At 51.2% G+C, this 20,434-nt stretch overlaps 1 protein-coding gene across 2 annotated transcripts; it reads right to left on the bottom strand.

Annotated features, from left to right (window-relative positions):
* Positions 1-3,385: 3,385 nt before the first annotated feature.
* On the bottom strand, positions 3,386-20,079 carry PRPH (peripherin). Of its 2 annotated transcripts, none has more exons than XM_012441287.2 (11): positions 19,877-20,079; positions 9,663-9,800; positions 6,277-6,867; positions 5,832-5,892; positions 5,543-5,638; positions 5,024-5,191; positions 4,808-4,933; positions 4,504-4,724; positions 4,355-4,404; positions 4,034-4,113; positions 3,386-3,783 (listed from the first exon to the last, which is right to left on the bottom strand). In XM_012441287.2, exons 2-11 carry the CDS (start codon positions 9,665-9,667, stop codon positions 3,718-3,720), a joined length of 1,464 nt encoding a protein of 487 aa, XP_012296710.1. In that variant the 5' UTR covers positions 9,668-9,800; positions 19,877-20,079; the 3' UTR covers positions 3,386-3,717. The 2 variants fall into 2 exon arrangements, with proteins under 2 accessions (XP_012296710.1, XP_012296709.1); XM_012441286.2 differs by having other exon boundaries at positions 3,398-3,786.
* Positions 20,080-20,434: the final 355 nt, after the last annotated feature.

Raw genomic sequence — 20,434 nt, 5'->3', positions numbered from 1 at the left:
AGGATCTCGAAGACACACCTGCATTTGCATCCTAGTTGTATGTTATGCGTTTAACATTTGTTAACGCAACCTGCGGGAGCCAGAGTGCACAGGGAACTAGCTCAGCTGTCTCAAGAGCTCGGCATGTTTTGGATATCAGATGGGAATGATGTCTTGTAGCAGGGGTGGAGAGTATCGATTCATTTGATAAGATTGATGAAGTGGGCATCTTCTGTGACAGAAAGTGAGAGAAAGCCCAAGAAATCAGTGTGCAGTTCCTACTAGGCCACGGAAGCTGTGGGCAGTCAAAGCCATGAGTAAGAAGAAACTGGATAAGCAAACACCAGAGCGAGGTCATTTGCTCATTGTGACAGGAGCAAAGAAGAAGTTGAACCCTAGGTGAGGGAGCAGTGTGCCCCTACTGCTAAGGGGCCTCCTGGTCACCTCCTTGGGAGGCCCAAGTGGACTCATTCTTCCTGTGAAGAATGTTGTACTTTTTTTTTTTAGAGACAGGGTCTTGCTATGTTGCCCAGCCTAGTCTCAAACACCATTCCTCAAGCAATCTTCCTGCCTCAGCCTCCCAAGTAGCTGGGATTACAGGAACAAGTCAGATTTCCCTATTTTTTTTTTTTTTTTTTTTTAACTTTGAGACAGAGTCTCCCATTGTCACCTGGGCTGGAGTGCAGTTGCATGATCTTGGCTTACTGCAACCTCCGCTTCCCGGGTTCAAGAGATTCTCCTGCCTCAGCCTCCTGAGTAGCTGGGATTACAGATGACCGCCACTACACCCTGCTAATTTTTTTGTATTTTTAGTAGAGACGGGGTTTTACCATGTTGGCCAGGCTGGTCTCAAACTCCTGACCTAGTGATTTGCCCACTTTGACCTTCCAAAGTGCTGGGATTACTGCCATGAGCCACTGAATTCAGCCCTTTTTTTTTTTTTTTTTTTCTGAGACAGTCTTGCTCTGTCACGCAGGCTGGATGGAGTGCAGTGGTGCTATCTGGCTCACTACAACCTCCGCCTCCCAAGTTTAAGTGGTTCTCCTGACTCAGCCTCCTGGGTAGCTGGGATTACAGGCACCCACTACCATGCCAGGCTATTTTTTATATATTAAATAGAGATGGGGTTTCGCCATGTTGGCCAAGCTGGTCTCTAACTCCTGACCTCAAGTGATCAGCCCACCTCAGCCTCCCAATGTGCTGGGATTATAGGCGTGAGCCACTGCACCCCGCCCATATTTCCATATCTAACCTAACAATTAACTCCCCCTTGCCTGAAATATCTTTGCAACCCAATTAACTGAATTCCTTCTTCCCCTGACTGCAGGTGGTCCCTGATGAGTTATCCCTACTATAACAGTGGGAATCTTGTTGGGGCCCATCATACATGTGGTAAGGACAGCCTAGTTCTCTCTGGGAACAGTACTAAATAAATGTGGCCACATCCTTCCATTTTTATTTTTATATTTATTTATTTATCTATTTATTTATTTTTTGAGACAGAGTCTCACTCTTTTGCCTAGGCTGGATAGAGTGCAATGGCAGGATCATGGCTCACTGCAGCCTCGACCTCCCAGGCTCAAGGAATCCACCCACCTCCCAGGTAGCTGGGACTACAGGCATGCAATGGCACGCCTGGCCACATCCTTACTTTTGAGATGACCTTTTTATAGATGTCATGAAATGATCTCCTTTCAGTTAAGCTTCTTCCAACAGGCAGAGTACAATAAAATCAATGTGGCATAAGCATTCTTAATTTCAGTCAAATCGCAGCCCTGTCTTCTTGAGGTTAAAATCAGATCATGGCCAGGCACAGTGGCTTACACCTTAATCCCAGTACTTTGGGAGGCCGAGGTGGGTGGATCACTTGAGGTCAGGAGTTCAAGACCAGCCTGGCCAACATGGTGAAACCCTGTCTCTACTAAAAATACAAAAATTAGCCAGGCATGGTGGCACACACCTGTAGTCCCAGCTACTTGGGAGGCTGAGGCACAAGAATTGCCTGAACCTGGGAAGCGGAGGTTCAGTGAGCCAAGATCGTGCCACTGCACTCTAGCCTGGGCAACAGAGCAAGACTGTCTCAAAAATAAATAAATAAATAATAATAAATAAAATAAAATCAGATCACCTTGATTAGAATTGGATTTTTAGTTTTTCAATAACATCCAAGTCTGAGGTTATATCATTTTTATTCTTTTATTTTTTTTTAATTTATTTTATTTTTATTTTTTAAAGATGGGGTTTCACCATGATGGCCAGGCTGGTCTTGAACTCCTGACCTCAGGTGATCCACCCACCTCTGCCTCCCAAAGTGCTAGGATTACAGGCGTGAGCCACCGTGCCCGGCCGGTTATATCATTTTAACAGATGGCTGGGCTCACCTGTGGGAAGTAGAAAAGTTCCTTTTTAAAGTTTCCTTTCTTGTTAAAGAATAAGTATGCTAATAACTGTATTAAGCCTTATCCTATGTAGCTGTTAGACATGCCATGCTTACTGGCCTGTAGTACATTCTACTTGTACTTTAACCAAAATATCTGTGCTGGATGTGCTCACAGGCATATCCCAGCTCTCCATTGTTTTTACCTGTTTAGAAAAGCTTTAAGTTGTTAGCCAATCGGGTTTTAGTTTAGATTGTGAGGTCTCGCTCCAGCTAATGGAGATCAGACACAGCAGTAAGGACCACCCCAAATGCGTAAGGGATACATTTGTATGTTTTCCTTTGTTCATTGTATTCTTGTAGCAAAATGGCTAGGGAGAGTACCCTTCTTGCAGTCCAAGAAGTAAAAATTGCATTGCTGAAAGATCCTTTGTCTCAGTGCTAATTTTTGTTTGCGGTACCAAGCATCTATATCCAATATCACTCATGACAACTTGATTGTTTAACATTCTCTCCAGCATTAAACATGTTCATTTCTGGTCTCTTTCAATTTTTTTTTAGCCGTAATCAAAGACAAAAAGTGAATTTTAGGCCAGTCATGGTGGCTCATGCCTGTAATTTCAGCACTTTGGGAGGCCCAGGTGGGAGGATCAATTGAGCCCAGGAGTTTGAGACCAGCCTGGACAACATGGCAAAACCCCGTACAAAAAATACAAAAATTAGCCAGGTGTGGTGTCATGCACCTGTAGTCCCAGCTACTCAGTAGGCTGAGGTGGGAAGAGGATTCCTGAGATTGAGTTTGAGTGGCCTATGAGGCACCCAGCAGATGGCTGGGCATTCCAGGCTGCAGGTGAGGAACAAAAGCTGAGAATGAATGGATAGAGGTAGAAAACCCAGAAGGGTATACTGATGCCAAAAGAGTGAGAGCCAGAAAAATGACTTGAGACAAAGGGAGAACACCGCCAAGGCTCCTCCCCTCAGGCACCCCACACACACTTCCACAGACACAAATGCACTGGAGAGTTACAGTTTTCTCTTGACAGCATTTTATTTGACTCAAACATGAAACTCAGACCTTGGCTCACCCACTTCTCATGGGATCGTGGCTGGAGTAGATTTGTCCTGGGGTAGTCATTGACTTCTTATTGGGAAAAGGAAAGCACATAGGTCACATCAAGTGTCAGGGAAGGGAGAGGCCCAGCAACTGCTGGCCGGGTAGGGCTTGGCCATGAGCCAGGAGTGGGATGCCTGATACCACCTTTTAGACACATGCAGAGGGAGAGGAGACTGATTCTGGAGTGGCCTTAGGGTTTGGGCTTAGCATAGGCCTAGGGCAGAGTCAAGGCCCTGGACCAAGGGGTTCAGTAACTGTGGGCAGAAGACTTGTCCAGCTCACTGCGCTGCTCCTTCTGGGACTCTGTCACCACCTGCTGAGGACAGGGCACATGATTGGCACAAGCCATTCAGCGCCACCCTCCATCTTCCTCCTTTGGATCATACAGCCCTACTCCCTGGGGTAACCAGCAAAGGCGCCTGTCTATCCATCCACCTTCTCTGTCTCCTCCTCTGTCTCTCCCCAAGAACTACCCACCCCAAATAAGATCAGGGGCAGCCAGGCTGGGGCTCAGAAACAATATGGGAAATGATGGAGTCCTGGGATTAGGGGATCTGCCTCACCTCCCCATCCCGGGTCTCAATGGTCTTGATCAGAACCGTCTTCCGGCTGTGGCTGTCCTGGAGAGGCTCCGCCTCAGGCACTGGAGAAAGTAGGATGAGGGGTACAAGGGGGAAACCTTGGGAATCTCTCCTATTAGGCTCCCACTCCCATCCCTGAGGGGAGGGGAGGGGTGGGGTGCGAGGAGTAGGGGCGGGTGCAGGCCAGGACCCAGAAGTTCCGTGGATAGAACAGATCCCTGAGGTGAGCCAGAGCAGGAGCCCAAGGAGGGCAGAAGTGGACAAGGAGAGGTACAGGCTGCAAGCCAGACGTGGAAGACTCACCAGTCGTTTTTATACTTAAGGAGGCAAAAGAATGGACGGGCACGGAGATCCTGCAGGTGAAGCAAGCTGTCAGCGCCCCTGCCCAGGCCCCGCGCAGCCCCGCCCAGTCCTTGCCCCTCCCTGCCCCGCCCCAGCATCCCCGCCCTCACCGGCTCTCCTCGCCCTCAAGCAGCTTGCGGTAGGTGGCGATCTCGATGTCCAGGGCCATCTTGACGTTGAGGAGCTCTTGGTACTCTCGCAGGTGCCGCGCCATCTCCTCCTTTAGCTGTCGCAGCTCCTCCTCGAGCCGCGCAGCGCCCGCCTGGTAGCCCCCCGCCTCCAGGGCGAACTGCTCCTCCAGCTCCCTCAACTGCCTGAGCAGGGCCTCGTTCTGAGGTAGGGGAATGGAAGGGGCCACTTGAGGAATGTTTCATCGTCCGCTCCCCGGGCCCAGGCGCGCAACTTCGTACTCACCGTGCCGCGCAGCCCGTCCACCTCGCATGTTAGACTCTGGATCTGGCGTCGGGACTCGTTCATCTCCTGCTTGGCCTGGCGCAGGGCCTCGTGGTTCCGGTTGGCAGCGTCGGACAGGTCCGCGTACTGCGAAGTGGGGTAACCCAGGCTTGAGCCGGCTGGGACGCGCGACACCACCCCATCGCCCCGCCTCGCAGGCCCTCCCGGCTCTCTCACCTTGGACTTGTACCACTCCTCCGCCTCCTGCAGATTCTTCGCTGCGATGCTCTCGTACTGCGCGCGAATGTCCCTCAGCGCTGCCGTCAGCTCCGGCTTCACCGTGGCTTCCACCTCCACCTGCTGCACCTGCTGGCTCTCCACGCTCACCTGCAGGTCTCGCAGCTCCTACGGCCGTGAGCAGGCAGAGGATGGACAGCGGGACAAATCCACGCAGGCCGCGCAGTTCGCGCACAGAAAAGAGAAGAAACGCTTGAATGAACAGAAGGAGGGCGGGGTGGCACCGCCCTGCGTCCCCGCGGGCACAAGACACGAGGCCCCGTTTCGGAGGTACGGCTCCGCAGCCCGCCGCCAGGTGGCGCAAGGGTGGGAGTCTAACCACCTGTAACTGGGATGGAGAGACTGCGTCTACACAGCGAACCTCACGGATCCCCAGGGCGATGCCTCCGCTCCGCCCGCCAGCTCCAGCGAGACCACTCCACAGCCTCGGAAGCCTCCCCTGATACCAGGCCCACCTACCTCCTCGTGCAGCTTCTTGAGGAACTCAATCTCATCCATCAGAGACTCAATCTTGCGCTCTAGTTCCAGGCGGGACAGAGTGGCGTCGTCCACATCCTTCGAGGGGTGGCAGTGGAGGTTCAAGAGAAGTTAGGGGCTGTGCAGGCCGAGGAAGAACCGAGCCTTCCCTGCCTGCCTCAGGAGGCGTCTGGTTGCCCCCCTCTCCCCGTGCCCACTGATGTCACCTCTGGATACTGAGGTCAGGGAGTAGGGGTGGGGAGGCTGAACTCGAAGTGGGGTTCGGGCTCACCTTGCGGAAAAGCACGAGGTTGTGCTCCGCGTCCTCCCGCTTGCGTGTCTCCTCCTCCAACCTGACGGGAAGCGTGTGCAGAGGCTGAACGGCGGGGTTGCCGCCTAGCTCGCACCCCAGACCGCGCCCTACCCCCTCCCGGGATCCGGTCAGAGGCTGTTGCTGCTGCCCAGGACTCTAAATGGAGGGCTGAGGCTGCCTGATGTAATTGTGCCACTTTCTCTCTAACGGGCTGCATAGATACCCACTTCTCCCACCTCCCCAGACACTCACAGCAAAGTGGGAGGCGGGGGCCACTTAGAGCCCACGAGTAAGGATGCTGCCCGCACACACCTGGGTTGGTAAGGATAGGGGATCCACACCCTTGGGCTGCTGATGGAGAGGGGAAGGGAGGGGAGAGAAGAGCAGCCGCCTCGACGGCCGCGGCCCAGCCCTGCCCCCTGACCTCTGCTTGAGCGCCGCCAGGTCCTCTGCCAGCCCGTCGCGCTCCACCTGCACCCGGTCACGCTCGCGGCCCAACAGCTCGAGCTCTCGCCGCAGTTCGCGCAGCTCCTGCTGGCACAACTGGTCCGCGCGCGCCGGCTCCTGGCCCCGGGCTTGGCTCAGCTCCCCGCGCAGGGCCGCGTTCTGCTGCTCCAGAAAGCGCACCTTCTCAATGAAGTTGGCGAAGCGGTCATTGAGCTCCTGCAGCTCCTGCTTCTCGTTGCTGCGCGTGGCCAGGAACTCCTGGTTGAGAGCTTCGGCCATGGAGAAGTCGAGGCGCTCCGAGGGCAGGCGCAGGAGGGCGCCCGCTCCCGCCCGGGGGCCACGGAAGCTGCCCAGGCGCACCGAGGAGCTTGGGGACGCGGAGCCCAGCAGGCGACTGCTGGAGAAGCGGGAGCTGGACGAGTAGGAGAAGGCCCCGGGGGATAGTGAGGGCGGTGGCCCGAAGGTGCGGCGGTATGAAGTGGAGCTGAAGCCGGCCCGGAGGCCCGCCGGGTGGTGGCTCATTGCGGCCGAGGATGGGCAGTCACCGTTCGCAGAGCTAGGCCGGGGGCTGGGAAGGAGCCGCAAACCGCTGCGAGGCTGCTTTATAGCCCTGCGGTCTCAGGGGGGGCACGGGCAGCTCCTCCCACTGGCCTGATGGCCCGCTGGAGGGGGGTTGTGTGGGGAGGGGGATGCCCCACCCCTGCGGAACGGCAGGAGCGCCTTCCCCTCCCTTCCCTGGTTGCAGGCCTTTGCCCACTTGATTGCCCGCTGTTACCACTGGGGTGGGGGTCACTACCTCCCAACAAGCACCCAAAGCTAGAACCTAGGGTGGGAGGGCCTGATTTGAACTACGGTCCCTGGAAATTGCGGGGTAGGAGGACCGGAAGTGAAAGGGCAGGCTTCTGGCACAGGAGTAGGGAGGCCAGCTGGAGGGAGAGCTGCCCTGGCTTAGGCACCATAGCTGGTGCCTTGACTTGCCCCCTGAAAGCCAGCCTCTATTTTCACCTGCTGTCAGCTATCCCTCCTTTACCACACCCAGAGAGGAATAGGAGGCAGGAGCTCAGAGGCAGGGTGGGCTGGAAAAGAGCTACTCTCTCTAATCCCCAGGGCCCTGTGAAGGGCTGGTGCCTGGCGCCAGCTCTGTTGCTAATGGACTGACCAGCCCCCTCCCCCTCTCCTGAACACGGCCCAGCAGAGCTTGTCTGCTGATGTTTCAGCCTTAAAGACACAGCCCCCAAACCTAGACCTACCCCTCAACAAGCCCCAATGAGGTGAGTACATCATAGCAGGCTGAGGGTGGCTGGACCCAGCTCTGGATCCCACTTGGGGGGGTCTGCCCCATGCCAGAGGCTGGGCTGAGTGGGCCTCTTGTATTCGGTCCAGATTTACTGGATTCTCCCTCCCCTCAACCCCACACCAACTGCTGCTCAGTCATGGGCTTTACGGGAACCAGAGTGATTCCTGAGGTGGGAAGGGGAGGGGGCTGAGGGGTGACAGCTGCTGCCAAGACTGAGAGATGGATGGACTGGCAGGAGCCAGTTTCCAGTATCGATGAGTTGCAGGTACCAGGGATGGGTGGGGCTGGTTGGGGAAGAGATGGGGAAAGAGAAGGTGCCCACCCCCAGCAGTCTGAAAGAGAGAGAAGGCCACAGAACGGGTCCACAAACCTGTGCACACAAACAGACGCATACACATAGCCTTGTATACCTATGTGCACACATGTTACATATACACAAATACACAATCACACACCCCACCATACCCTCCCCTACCCCAGAGTTAGCGGGAAGGCTGATATCTGGCCTTTGTATGTCAAACAGCTTCCAGAATGCAAGCACAGGCTGCCCAGGAGTAGACAGAGGCAGCTCAGATGGTCTGCAGGAGCCGAGTTGCGGAGGTCTGCTGGGTTTGCCAGGAACCACAGGGCTTGGGCTGCTGCTGCTCCGGGGACTCCAGCGCTCTCCTAGAGAGGGTCTGCCTCAGATAGGACCTCTGGACAAGAAAGTGTGTCTGGGAAGCAGGTTTGAGGCTCCAGGCTGGATCTCTGGCTGGGGGTGAGGAGGGCTGCTCCCTGGCTGGCCAGCTCCTCAGTATTTCAGGGCAGCGGCCCCCTCCCCCCCTTTGTCTGTCCTCTGAGAAGGGCCAGGGCCAACGCCCTGCTCTCATCCCTACCGCCTTCATCTCCTCTCCAGGCCCCTCCTTCCTTCCGGGCCATTAGTCTCTCCCTGCACAGCTGCCAGTTCCTTCTCCTTGATGGGTCTGGTTTGGTTGCCAGGGGAGTGGGAAGCAGGAGGGAGGGAGAGATGGGACAAGATGCATAAATGAGAGCTTGGCCTCCCCTAACTCATGGGAATGGGGAGGAGCAGGGCCCCACCTGGGATAGGGCTGGGAGGCTTGGCGGGTGTGAGGAGGGGACTAGGGAAGCCTTGGTGCTTTCTGCCGCAGCCCTGGGCATTGAGCCCCATCCATCCTGGACTCAGCCCCACCCTCCAGGAGCAGGGAGCCTGCGCTGCACAGGGAGAGGAGGGCAAGGCCTGAGGAGGACCAGCTCAGGCTCTGTCTACAGGGAGCTGGTGGGGGATCCGGGCCTCTGAGAGCAGAGGCTGTTGGGGCTGGGCTGGTCCTGGGGAGTTCTAGATGGAGTTCCTGTCCCCACCCTGCTCAAGCAGTCCGTGGGCCACCTACATGCCTCAGTGGGGAGGGGACAGAGGGCTGCCACAGCAGGGCTCTGGAGCTGTGGATCCGGCCTGGGTGGGGAACTGCAAGGCAGAAGAGGCTCCTCCCCTCACGCAGAAAGAACGGGCCAGAGACTCCCCGCAGAGCAAAGGTAGGCAAAGAGTCTAGGTTAAGAGCCAGGCTCTGGCATCCAGCCGCCTCACTTCCCATCTGATCCACCACTCTCTGTTGTAGAATTTAGGCTCGTCGCTAAGTCCCTTCACATCCCTCAGGAAAAGGGAGATAAAATGGTAGCTTCTACCTCACAGTGTTGTTGGAAAGACTAAAGGAATAAATAAATACATGTGAAGTGCTTAGGACACACATCTTAAAGCCTGAAGCTGGTTTTATTATTACTATTGTTATTGTTAACCTCTGGAGTGATACTGTCAGCCCCAAGAGCGGTGAGGGTCTGGGCTTCTTTTGGTCTGTGCCCCTGGTGGCTGAGAGCAGTGATGGACTCAAGGCAGAAGAAGCTGAGTCCTCCGTGGCCTCATCCTCTCCTGGTGGACCGCGACCTGCAGACAGCGGGTTCCATCGTGGCTGCTCACCTTAATTAGCTGTGTGCTTTGGGTTTTCTGAGTGACTTAACCTCTGTTCACCCCATTTTCTTTATACACAAGTGGGGATGCTAATAACAGTACTTACCTCATGGTGTGGGAGGATTAAATGAGTTACCCTCCGTGAAGCACTTAGTGCTTGGCACCTAGTACGTGCTGCAGAATTATTTGCCAGTATTCTCATCGCCTCTCCTTCTCCTGCCTCCCTTGACTGTTCTGATGAAGGCTGGAAGAGAAACGACGATTATATGTGTTCAGGGGTTTGCAGGGAAGGTGAGCAATGACATTTAGGTTACTGGTAAGAGTGCTATTAAATGCCAAGCCATAGACTCAAAGCTGGATTCGGAGGGCATGTAGGCAAGACATGGGAGAGTAAAGAGATCCATGGCTGGCCAAAGAACAGTGATAGCACAAAGACATGCTGGCCGGGTGCGGTGGCTCATGCCTGTAATCCCAGCACATTGGGAGGCTGAGGTGGGCAAATCATGAAGTCAGGAGATCGAGACCATCCTGGCTAACACGTCTAGTGAAACCCTGTCTCTACTAACATGTCTGGTGAAACCTTGTCTCTACTAAAAATACAAAAAATTAGCTGGCTGTGGTGCCACACACCTGTAGTCTCAGTTACTCGGGATGCTGAGGCAGGAGAATTGCTTGAACCCAAGAGGTAGAGGTTGCAGTGAGCCGAGATCGCACCACTGCACTCCAGCCTGGGGACAGAGCAAGACTCCCTCTCAAAAAAACAAACAAAAAAAACCACTTGCAATTAAGTGTCAGCTGCCGTCTCCTTGCCTCTTGGGGTCTAGGATTGACCTAAACCTCCACTCCAGGCCAGGCAAGGTGACTCAGACCTGTAATCCTAGCACTTTGGGAGGCCAAGGTGAGCAGATCGCTTGATCCTAGAAGTTCAAGACCAGCCCGGGCAACATGGCGAAACCCCATCTCTACAAAACATATACAAAAATTAGCCAGGCATGGTGGCATGCACCTGTAGTCCCAGTTGCTTGGGAGACTGAGGTGGGAGTATCACCTGTGCCCAGGAGGTCAAGGCTGCTGTGAGCCGTGACTGCACCACTGTACTCCAGCCCCAGGGACCAAGTGAGACCCTGTCTCTAAATAAATAAATAACCAAAATAAAATTTTAAAAAGCTTCAGGCTTTTTTCCACTCCACATCCTGAGTGAAGTCCAATGTCATCTCCAGGATTCCTTTGTCTTCCCAGCTTTATTTATTTTATTTTTATTTTTGAGATGGGGTCTCTGTCACCCACGTTGGAATGCAGTGGCACAATCTCAGCTCACTGCAACCTCCGCCTCCCAGGCTCAAACTATCCTCCTGCCTCAGTCCTGGAATAGAGTGCACTACCACCCCTGGCTGATTTTTTGTATTTTTGGTAGAGATGGGGTTTCACCATGTTGCCCAGGCTGATCTCAAACTACTGAGCTCAGGCAATCCACCCACCTCGGCCTCCCAAAGTGCTGGATTATAGGTGTGAGCCATTGTGCATGGCCTCAGCTTTTTGTTTGTTTGTTTTCTTTTTTTTTGAGACTGAGTCTCACTCCGTCCCCAGGCTGGAGTGCAGTGGCACGATCTTGGCTCTGCAATCTCCACCTCCCGGGTTCAAGCAATTCCCTAGCCTCAGCTTCTTGAGTAGCTGGGACTACAGGCTCGCACCACCATACCTGGCAAATTTTTTGTATTTTAATAGAGACAGGGTTTCAACATGTTGACCAGGATGGTCTCAATCACTGACCTTGTGATCCACCTGCCTCAGCCTCTGAAAGTGCTGGGATTACAGGCATGAGCCACCGCACCCAGCCCCCAGCTTTACTTTTAAGTCCCTGGCTCCAAGTCCCTGCTGCCCCTGAAGCATCTGACTTTATAGTTGCTCTTGTGATGTCCCAGATGTGGAACTCAGCACTGTTCCTTGGTTCCTGTGGTCCCATTTCCCCATCATTTAGGTAGGACCCAAGGCTCAGAGGGACCAAGTTGCTTGCCTGAACTTGTACTGTGAGCTAGTGGTGGTTTTCTCTCTGGGAGGGCACATCCTGGTTGATCAGGCCCTGGGTGGCCCTGCTGGCGTTCTGTGCTCTGTGCCTGCGGGACCCAAGGTGAGCCTCAGCTGGAAAGGGTCCAACACCCACTTTTGAAAGTAGACTCTCCCAGCCCAGGTTGGCTGCAGGGTCCCCACTGACAGAGTGGCTTGACCAGAGTAGAACTCTTTCCCATTATCTCCACTGCTCCCAGTTAGGGAGCACTGTGGGCATCTCTGCCTGCTCATCCCTTCTCTCGCTGTATCACATAGTAACGGCCACCCCTTATTATGTCTAACACATTTAATTATTCCTACTCCTCACAGTAACCCTGTGACATAGGTACTATTACTATTCTCCCTTCACAGTTGAAGAAACTGAGGCACAGAGAGATTAAGCAATTTGCCTAAGGTCACACAGCTTGTAACTAGTAATCTGTTTACATCTCTGACTCTGACTCCCCTCTCTCTGACAATATGATCTTTGGGGGCAGCGATCAGATCTTACTCATCTTTTTGTCCGTGGTGTCTGGGGAGGGACCTAGGTCAACCAAATAAATGTGTGTGAGGCACTGAAAAATCTCCTTTGGTGGCCCCTAAAATAAAGTGAGGTGTGTTGCTGCCACCTTCTGGTCAGAAGTCAGAATGACATGCTGACAGCTTCAGTCTGCATCTACGTTGAGTTCAAAACTCAAGGATCCAGGAACGCTGGAATTTGGGAAATACTTCAAAATTTATTGTGACCTCTTTTTGTTGTTTGTTTAAAGATGATATTTATCCAAAGGGATGTAAAATAGAGTCAGAGAAGCACTGGTATTAGGAGTTTGGAGCCCCTATTCCATTCTTCCCCTGGGTTCTAGGAGCCTCCTCTGTTCCTCCAGAAGCCAAAAGACAGGGCAGGAAGACAAAATCTTTCCTCAACTGCCTGCCATTCTCTGCTATGCCGACAATCTCCAGTTCCACCCTCACTGTAAAATCACATCTCCATCTGCCTGCCTGAACTTTCAGCCAGCCACTCCTCAGCTGGAGAATGCGAAAGAAAGGGCTGTGCCAGAGAGCCACACTCGGAGGGCAGATGCTCAGTGACCTGCTCACGGTGTGGCCTGGGCAGCTGCCTGAGGGTCACCCCGGTCGTGGAAAGGCAGACTCCCGGGTCACACCCAGATCTTCCAAATCTTTAGAACGTGCATTTTGATAAATGCCCTTGTGATTTTTAAGTATTCCTGAATTAAGGTATTTTTCTTTAAATTGTCCACCTTTTACTCCATTTTATTTTGAAAAGCAATCAAACCCAGGACGATGCTGAAAGAATGCTGCTATGACCACCAATGTACCCTTCTCTTGGATTTACCAGTTATCAATATTTTGCCACAATTCCTCTGGCAGAGTCAGAAGTCATCGTATTTAATCTCTGAATACTTTAGCATGTATCTCCAAGAACAAAGACATTTTCCTACATAACCACAGTAGGATTAGCCCACTAAAGACATTTAACATTGATCTGCCTTTGTTTTATTCGTGTAAAAAAAATTTTTGGCCCAGCACAGTGGCTCACACCAGTAATCCCCAGCACTTTGGGAGGCCAAGGCGGGTGGATCACGAGGTCAGGAGTTCAAGACCAGCCTGGGCAAGATGATGAAACCCTGTCTCTACTAAAAATACAAAATTTAGCCTGGCATGGTGATGGGTGCCTGTAATCCCAGCTACTTTACTCAGGAGGCTGAGGCAGAGAATTGCTTGAACCCAGGAGGTGAAGGTTGCGGAGAGCCGAGATCATACCACTGCACTCCTGCCTCAGTGACAGGGCAAAGACTCTATCTCCAAAAAAAAAAAAAATTAAACTAACAAAAAAGAAATTTAACACCGATATAACAATATTATCTAATACACAGCCCATATTCAAATTCCCTCAATTGCCCCAATAACATTCTTTTTGTTATTTCCATGCAATCTAGGATTTGAAAATCATGAATTGTATTCAGTCATCACCTGAGCAGAGGAGTAAGGCTGGGATGAGCTTGGCATGTTTGAGGAACTAGAGAAAGGTCAGTGAGGCTGGCACAAGGCAGATGAGGGAGGAGAGTGGGAAAGGTGAGTTTAGAGGCATGGGAAGGAGTCAGAGATCACAGAGCTTTTAAAATCAGAGTAAATAGCTGATTTTAAATGCAATGAAAATCTGGAGGATTTGAAACAGGGAATGACTTAATCTGATTTATGATTTTAAAAGGTCAATCTGAAGACAATTTCAGGGTTGTGATATTCTATAAGACAACTACTCCTAGACTCTTTAAAAAGTTAATGTCGGCCTGGCACAGTGGCTCATGCCTGTAATCCTAGCACTTTGGGAGGCTGAGGTGAACAGATCATTTGAGGTCAGGAGTTGGAGACCAACCTGGCCAACATGGTGAAACCTCGTCTGTATTAAAAATATGAAAAAATTAGTCAGGTGTGGTGAGGGGGCACCTGTAATCCCAGCTTCTTTGGAGGCTGAGACAGGAGAATTGCTTGAACCCAGGAGACAGAGGTTGCAGCGAGCCAAGATCGCACCACTGCACTCCAGCCTGGGCAACAGAGCGAGATTCCGTCTCAAAAAAAAAAAAAAAATTAATGTCAAGGGCAAGTGCCTGTAATCCCAGCACTTGGGAGGCCAAAGCAGGCGGATCTCCTGAGGTCAGGAGTTCGAGAGCAGCCTGGCCAACATGGCGAAACCCTGTCTCCACTAAAAATATGAAAAAAGTTAACGTCAAAAAAAGAAAACTGGAAAAAAGGAATCCTCCTAACTCATCATCCAGAGTAGCTGGGACTGTAGGTGCGTGCCACAGTGCCGGGGTAATTTTTAAATTTTCTGTAGAGACAGGGTCTCACTATGTTGCCAGGCTGATCTTGAATTCCTAGCCTCCAGCAATCTTCCCTCCTCAGCCTCACAAAGTGCTGGGATTACAGCGAAAGCCATCATGCCTGGTCTCTGTTTCTTTTTATTTATGGTTTGAGTTTGGCCAAGGCATCTGGGAAGACTGGAAGGAAAAAGCAGATCTGTTTTGTGGACCAGGAACTGCAGGTAGAATAAGGCAACATAAGAGGAAAGGAAGAGGGGACGGGATCTTCACTCACCCAAGGCAAGGTTTGCACTGGCAAAGGGGTTCTGCAAATTCAAAAGGGCCTTACTTTTTTTTACTTTTTTTTTTTTTAGACGGACTCTCACTCTATCACCAGGCTGGAGTGCAGTGGCATGATGTTGGCTCACTGTAACCTCCACCTCCCGTGCTCAAGTGATTCTCCTGCCTCAGCCTCCCAAGTATCTGGGACTACAGGCATGCACCACTATGCCCAGTTAATTTTTGTATTTTTAGTAGAGATGGAGTTTCACCACATTAGCCTCTTGACCTTGTGATCCACCTGTCTCGGCCTCCCAAAGTGCTGGGATTGCAGGTGTGAGCTACCATTCCCGGCTGGGCCTTAATATTTTTTAACCTGAATAAAAGCAGGTATGATGTTCCTGGTGGGCTTGAAATAAAAAATAAAAAAATAAAAAAGCAGGGCCTTCATATTTTTGTTATTAATTCTTTTACTACAAATTTCTGGCCAGGCATAGTGGCTCATACCTGTAATCCCAGCACTTTGGGAGTCTGAGGAAGGTGAATTTCTTGAGTCCAGGAGTTTGAGACTAGCCTGGGCAACATGGTGAAACCCTGTTTCTTTCTTTCTTTCTTTTTCTCTTCTTTCTTTCTCTCTCTCTCTTTCTTTCTTTCTTTCCTTCCCTTTCCTTCCTTCTTTCTCTCTCTCTCTTTCTTTCTTCTTTCTTTCTTTTTTGAGACAGAATCTTGCTGTAGCCCAGACTGCAGTGCAGTGCAATGGTTTGATCTTGGCTCACTGCAACCTCTACCTCCTCGGTTCAAGTGATTCTACTGCCTCAGCCTCCTGAGTAGCTGGGATTACAGGCACGTGCCACCATATCTGGTAGACATGGGGTTTCACCATGTTGACCAGGCTGGTCTCAAACTCCTGACCTCCAGTGATCTGCCCACCTCGACCTCCCAAAGTGCTGGGATTACAGGCGTGAGCCACCATGCCCAGCCAAAACCCTGTTTCTATTACAAAAAAAGAAGAGGAAGAAGGAGGATGAGGAGGAGAAAGAAGAAGAAAATGTAGAAAAAAATTCTTTTTTTTCTCCTCTTTTTTTTTTTTTTGAGACAGGGTCTTGCTCTGTCACCCAGGCTAGAGTGCAGTGGTGCGGTCATGGCTCACTGCCTCCTGGGCTCAGCTCAAGCCCTCTTACCTCAGCCTCTGGAGTAGCTGGTATTATAGTGAACCCCAAGCTTTTCTTCAAAGAATCACTATGTCAGTATGTTCAGCTCTCTTATTCTTTAATTCTCTATTTTAAAGTTTAACTTCCTTATAATTCCAGTAAACAACCTTCTCCACCAGTTCTAATCAGTAGTTCACATCTGTTCCCACAGCCCCTGGCTCCGTCCTGACTCATGCCGGTCACCTGCTCTGGTCACCTTCATTGACCTAGGTCACCCCTGGCTACCTGCTCTGACCCACCCATAACCGTCCTTCCCACCAAAACACCTGCCCTGCCACTCTAGCTCGGACCCCTGCTCTCTTTAAAATAGCCAGTTGGGATTAGTCTAGCTTGTGTGGTCTAACCCTAGCCAATAGGAGAACGACAGCAGTAGAGACAACCCCTGTCAGGCATAAGTACCCCTCCCTCCTTGTCCAAGCATGCGGCCACCGTTGCTCCATCCGTTAGCTGCACCCTTCTATAGAAGTAAATTGCCTTGATGAGAGGATTTCTCTTCAGCTGCTATTTCTTTTGAGGCATCGAAATTTTACTCATAACACTGGGCCCACAGGTGCATGCCACTACACCTGGCTGCATCTATTTTTTTTTTTTTTTTTTTTTTGTAGACAGGTTTTGCTCTGTTGCCCAGGCTGGTCTCAAACTCCTAACCTCAAGGGGGTCTGCCCACCTCAGCCTCCGAAAGTGCTGGGATCACAGACATGAGCCACTGTGCCCAGCAGAAAACAAAGAAAAAATTTCTGTTAACAATTACCTAAAGAAGTTAGAATGCTTTTGACAGGAAACAATAGAATACCCAACTCAAAATGTCCTAAACGATAAAGGGACTTAACATCTCATAAAACCTTCGGCAGCAGAGCAAGTTTTGGTGTCAAGGTTGGTTAATTTAGGGGCTCAGTGCTCTATGAGGATGGGACCCAGGCTCTTTTCAGCTTTCTGCGTTGCCTTGCTCCCAACTGTAGATTTTGTCCTTGTGTTTGTCCCCTTCTGGTCCCGAGATGGCTGCAGCAGCCTCACGCACCAGGCGCAAGCACAGGCACCATGCGCTCACACAGTAATGCCCAGAGCGGCAAGAGGAAAATCCTTTCCCTGAGTTCTTTTTTAAGACCAAGGAAATTTTTGCAAGAATATCTTCCTTCCAGCCCCCAACCGGCAGACATTACCTCATCTCTCATTTCCATAATTACATCACATGCCAGTTCCTTAACCAGGCCCTGGCAAAAGAACTAGAATTACCTTGATTGGCTCAGGGGAAGATTCACCCTAGTGGTGAAGCCCAGCCCCTCTGATGCACATGGGTGCCCCTCACAGGGACAGAACTGGGTTGTGTTGGCAGGTGGAACAAGCTTTGAAGTAGCTATGCAACAGTGGCTATTGCCTGTGACAGCCTCTTCTGTGACATGTGGCATATACTACCTCAAATTGAGATTATGCATGTGTGGTCTGCCTCTACAATCTGATGGGCAAAAAACTCAATATATTTCCTATAGTACCCAGTACAGTGACTTGCACCAAATAGGTGTTCCAAAAATAATGAACAAATAAAAACTGAAAACTGAAAATGAAGCCCAGCACGGTGAGCTGTTGTCTCAGCTACACAGGAGGCTGAAGTGGGAGGAGTGCTTGAGCCCAGGAGTTCAAGGTCATCCTGGGCAACATAGCCAGACTCAGTCTCTAAAAAAAAAAACTTAGCAAGCATCATGCTCCATTTTTTTTTTTATTTGAGACGGAGTCTTGCTGTGTCACCCAGGCTGGAGTGCAGTGGCACGATCTTGGCTCACTGCAACCTTCACCTCCTGGGTTCAAGCAATTCTCCTGCCTCAGCCTCCCAAGTAGCTGGGACTACAGGCGCATGCCACCACACCCAACTAATTTTTATATTTTTAGTAGAGACGGGGTTTTATTATATTGGCCAGCTGGTCTCAAACTCCTGACCTTGTGATCTGCCCATTTTGGCCTCCTAAAGTGCTGGGATTACAGGCGTGAGCCACCGCAGCTGGCCCTTTTTTTAAAAAAAAAAATTAAAACAAGCAAAAACTGGAGATGATTGCCAGAATAGTATAATCGGATTACCTTTGCCATGGGTATTTCAGTATTAGTTTACTCTTGGACTAGACATCTCTTGGAAGCCAAAATAGATATTTGATAAAAATGGAGGAACATGCAGAGAGGGTGAAGGGAGACAGAATGAGGTTGAATTTATACCCACCTGCCTCTGTGAGTTAAACTAATTTCTGTAGACAAAATCTTTGTGTAATTAGGAAACCTTTATATTCTGTAAAACCTTTATAATCTGTTCCAATTCTTTTTGTATTTTTTTCCGTCTTTCTTCTTTTTATTTTTTTGTTCCAATTTTAAAAAGATGAGAAAAGGCCAGGTGCGGTGGCTCACACCTGTAATCCCAACACTTTGGGAGGCCAAGGCGGGCAGATCATGAGGTCAAGAGATCGAGACCCATCCTGGCCAACATGGTGAAACCCCGTCTCCACTAAAAATACAAAAATTAGCTGAGCATGGTGGTGCGTGCCTGTAATCCCAGCTACTCAGGAGGCTGAGGCAGGAGAATCACTTGAACCCAGGAGGCGGAGGTTGCAGTGAGCTGAGATCACACCACTGCACTCCAGCCTGGTGACAGAGCAAGAGTCCATCTCAAAAAAAAGAAAAAAGAAAAAAAGAATGCAGTGCTGAGATAAGTGTTTAAAAGCATTTTTTGTATTATGACAAAAGCAGACATGTCTCTAGTTCTAATCGTCATTGACTCTATTTCACTCCCGCTGCAGACTCCAAGGGAGCGTAGAGGAGGAGAGAATAGTTTTCCCAAAACCTGCTCAGGGCTGACAAAGTCAGGGGCACTAGTTTCTTGGCATGAACAGGGCAGTGACAGGCTAATGAGATGTCAGCAAAGGGGACCTATTCCATGGGGTGAGGGCCCACTCCTTCTCCACAGCCCCCACACCCAAGGGTCTATTTTCTCTTCAGCTTCTGCTGCCTTGTGTCTCCTATACGGCCACCCTGGCATTGGGCCCCAGGAGCCATCTGCCCAGGTCACCTCTGCCAGCTTCACCTTGCAGCCTCAGCTGACAGGTACTGACCACCCTGGCCCCGGAGTGTAGAGGAGCAAGGCTCCAGGTGTGCACTGTCCTGCCTGTGCCTCGGCTGGTATCCCTATCGGCAGGAGACCAGGCAGGTGGCAGCAGCCATCCTGCAAAGACAGTGTATCTCCTCGTGACCTGAGAATTGAGTTCAGAGGGAGGCCTGGACAAAAATGCCCCCTCACTAGAGAAGCTACAGCCTAGACAGTGGGGACCAGCTGGCTTTGCCATTTAAGGTCAGTAGGCTGCCACCTGGGCCCAGGAATGGGCTCCTGGGAGGTTTTCTGACAATCACTGGCATAATGAGATCTCTCTGTGACTGCAGCTCCATCCAGTGCTCATGGGAGGGCTGGCCCCTGTTGGCCTCATACCCAATGGAGACGGGAAAGGCTGCCAGGTGCAGAGCTGATTTCCCCTGGGGCTCCTCAATGGCTACATGGCAGAGTGGAGTGAGCCTAGGCTTTGGAGCGAGAGCTCTGGGTTCAAATTTCAGTTCTGCCACTTGTTCTGTAGGCTTAGGCGAGGTATTCAGTCTCTCTGATCTATGGAAGTGGGTATAATAACATCACCTCCCAGGGTGTTGTGGAAGCTGTGGAGGCACCTTTCCCTCCCACCCTGACAGCGCCTCCCCTGCCCTCCCTCAGCTTCACCCAGGGCTGCCATACAAACTTCCAGCAGTCAGAGGCCTGAAGACAGATTTGTAATTGTGTAACCCACTTGGCTTTCCTATGGCCCGACAGATTCCTGCTGGAGAATTCACTTGTCAGCTGCTTCCCAAACACAGAATGACAGGTGGACAGGCAAGACCTCGACCCCTCAAAGTCGTTATCCTCCTTCTCATCCCAGCCCAAAGCACCTCTTCCCAGACACACTCACCTCCCAGTGGCTGGCAGCCTCTGTGTGGGGGAAGCAGGTTGCTCCTCTGGCCAGGTCAGGTGAGGGCAGTCTAAGCCCTCTGTCCAGACAGCCGGAACCTGGGGCCGCCAACCTCAGGAACCAGCACCTAGGCTGTGTCCATTTATCCCCATCAAGCCTCAGCAGTTTCAGCATCAGCATCAGCTGCAGTTCTGGGTCCAGACTTTCCATTTGTGCTCAAGGGCAGATCAGATGATTGTCAGCCACAAAGCAGTGACCTAGACCTTGGGGTATATTTGTTCTTGCTGCAGGCTAACTTCTATTCGCTCTCCCGCCAACACAGGAGGGGGAAATCATCTTTACAAGGACAAATGCCCCCCCAACCACTGGCACTTTGCTCTTCCAATTCCCCAGGCTCTATTCTACCGGAATATTTCTTCTCAGCTAAACTCCTCTCTCACCTTCTTTCACCCCAGACCTCTGTGGCTGCTTAAAGCTTTCCAGCCTTTTTCGCATCTTGGCACGTGTAGAAAATAATTCATCTGTAAGGCGTAGAGAGGTAAATGGAGGAGGCTGCTC

Source organism: Aotus nancymaae, unplaced genomic scaffold, assembly GCF_030222135.1.
Source record: "Aotus nancymaae isolate 86718 unplaced genomic scaffold, 86718_ANA_hifiasm-v0.15.2.pri h1tg000016l, whole genome shotgun sequence".
In the NCBI taxonomy this organism is placed as follows: domain Eukaryota; kingdom Metazoa; phylum Chordata; class Mammalia; order Primates; family Aotidae; genus Aotus; species Aotus nancymaae.
Note: the sequence above shows the minus strand (reverse complement) of the source record. Positions and strands in the feature narration are given on the sequence as shown.

Bases quoted from the DNA above. Each gene is read 5' to 3' on its own strand.
- PRPH (XM_012441286.2), bottom strand. The intron at 5,639-5,831 runs GTGAGCCCGAAC...CACCCCTCGAAG, and splicing joins ACCTCGTGCTTTTCCGCAAG to GATGTGGACGACGCCACTCT. The intron at 3,787-4,033 runs GTGAGGCAGATC...CCCTGTCCTCAG, and splicing joins TTGAGACCCGGGATGGGGAG to CAGGTGGTGACAGAGTCCCA.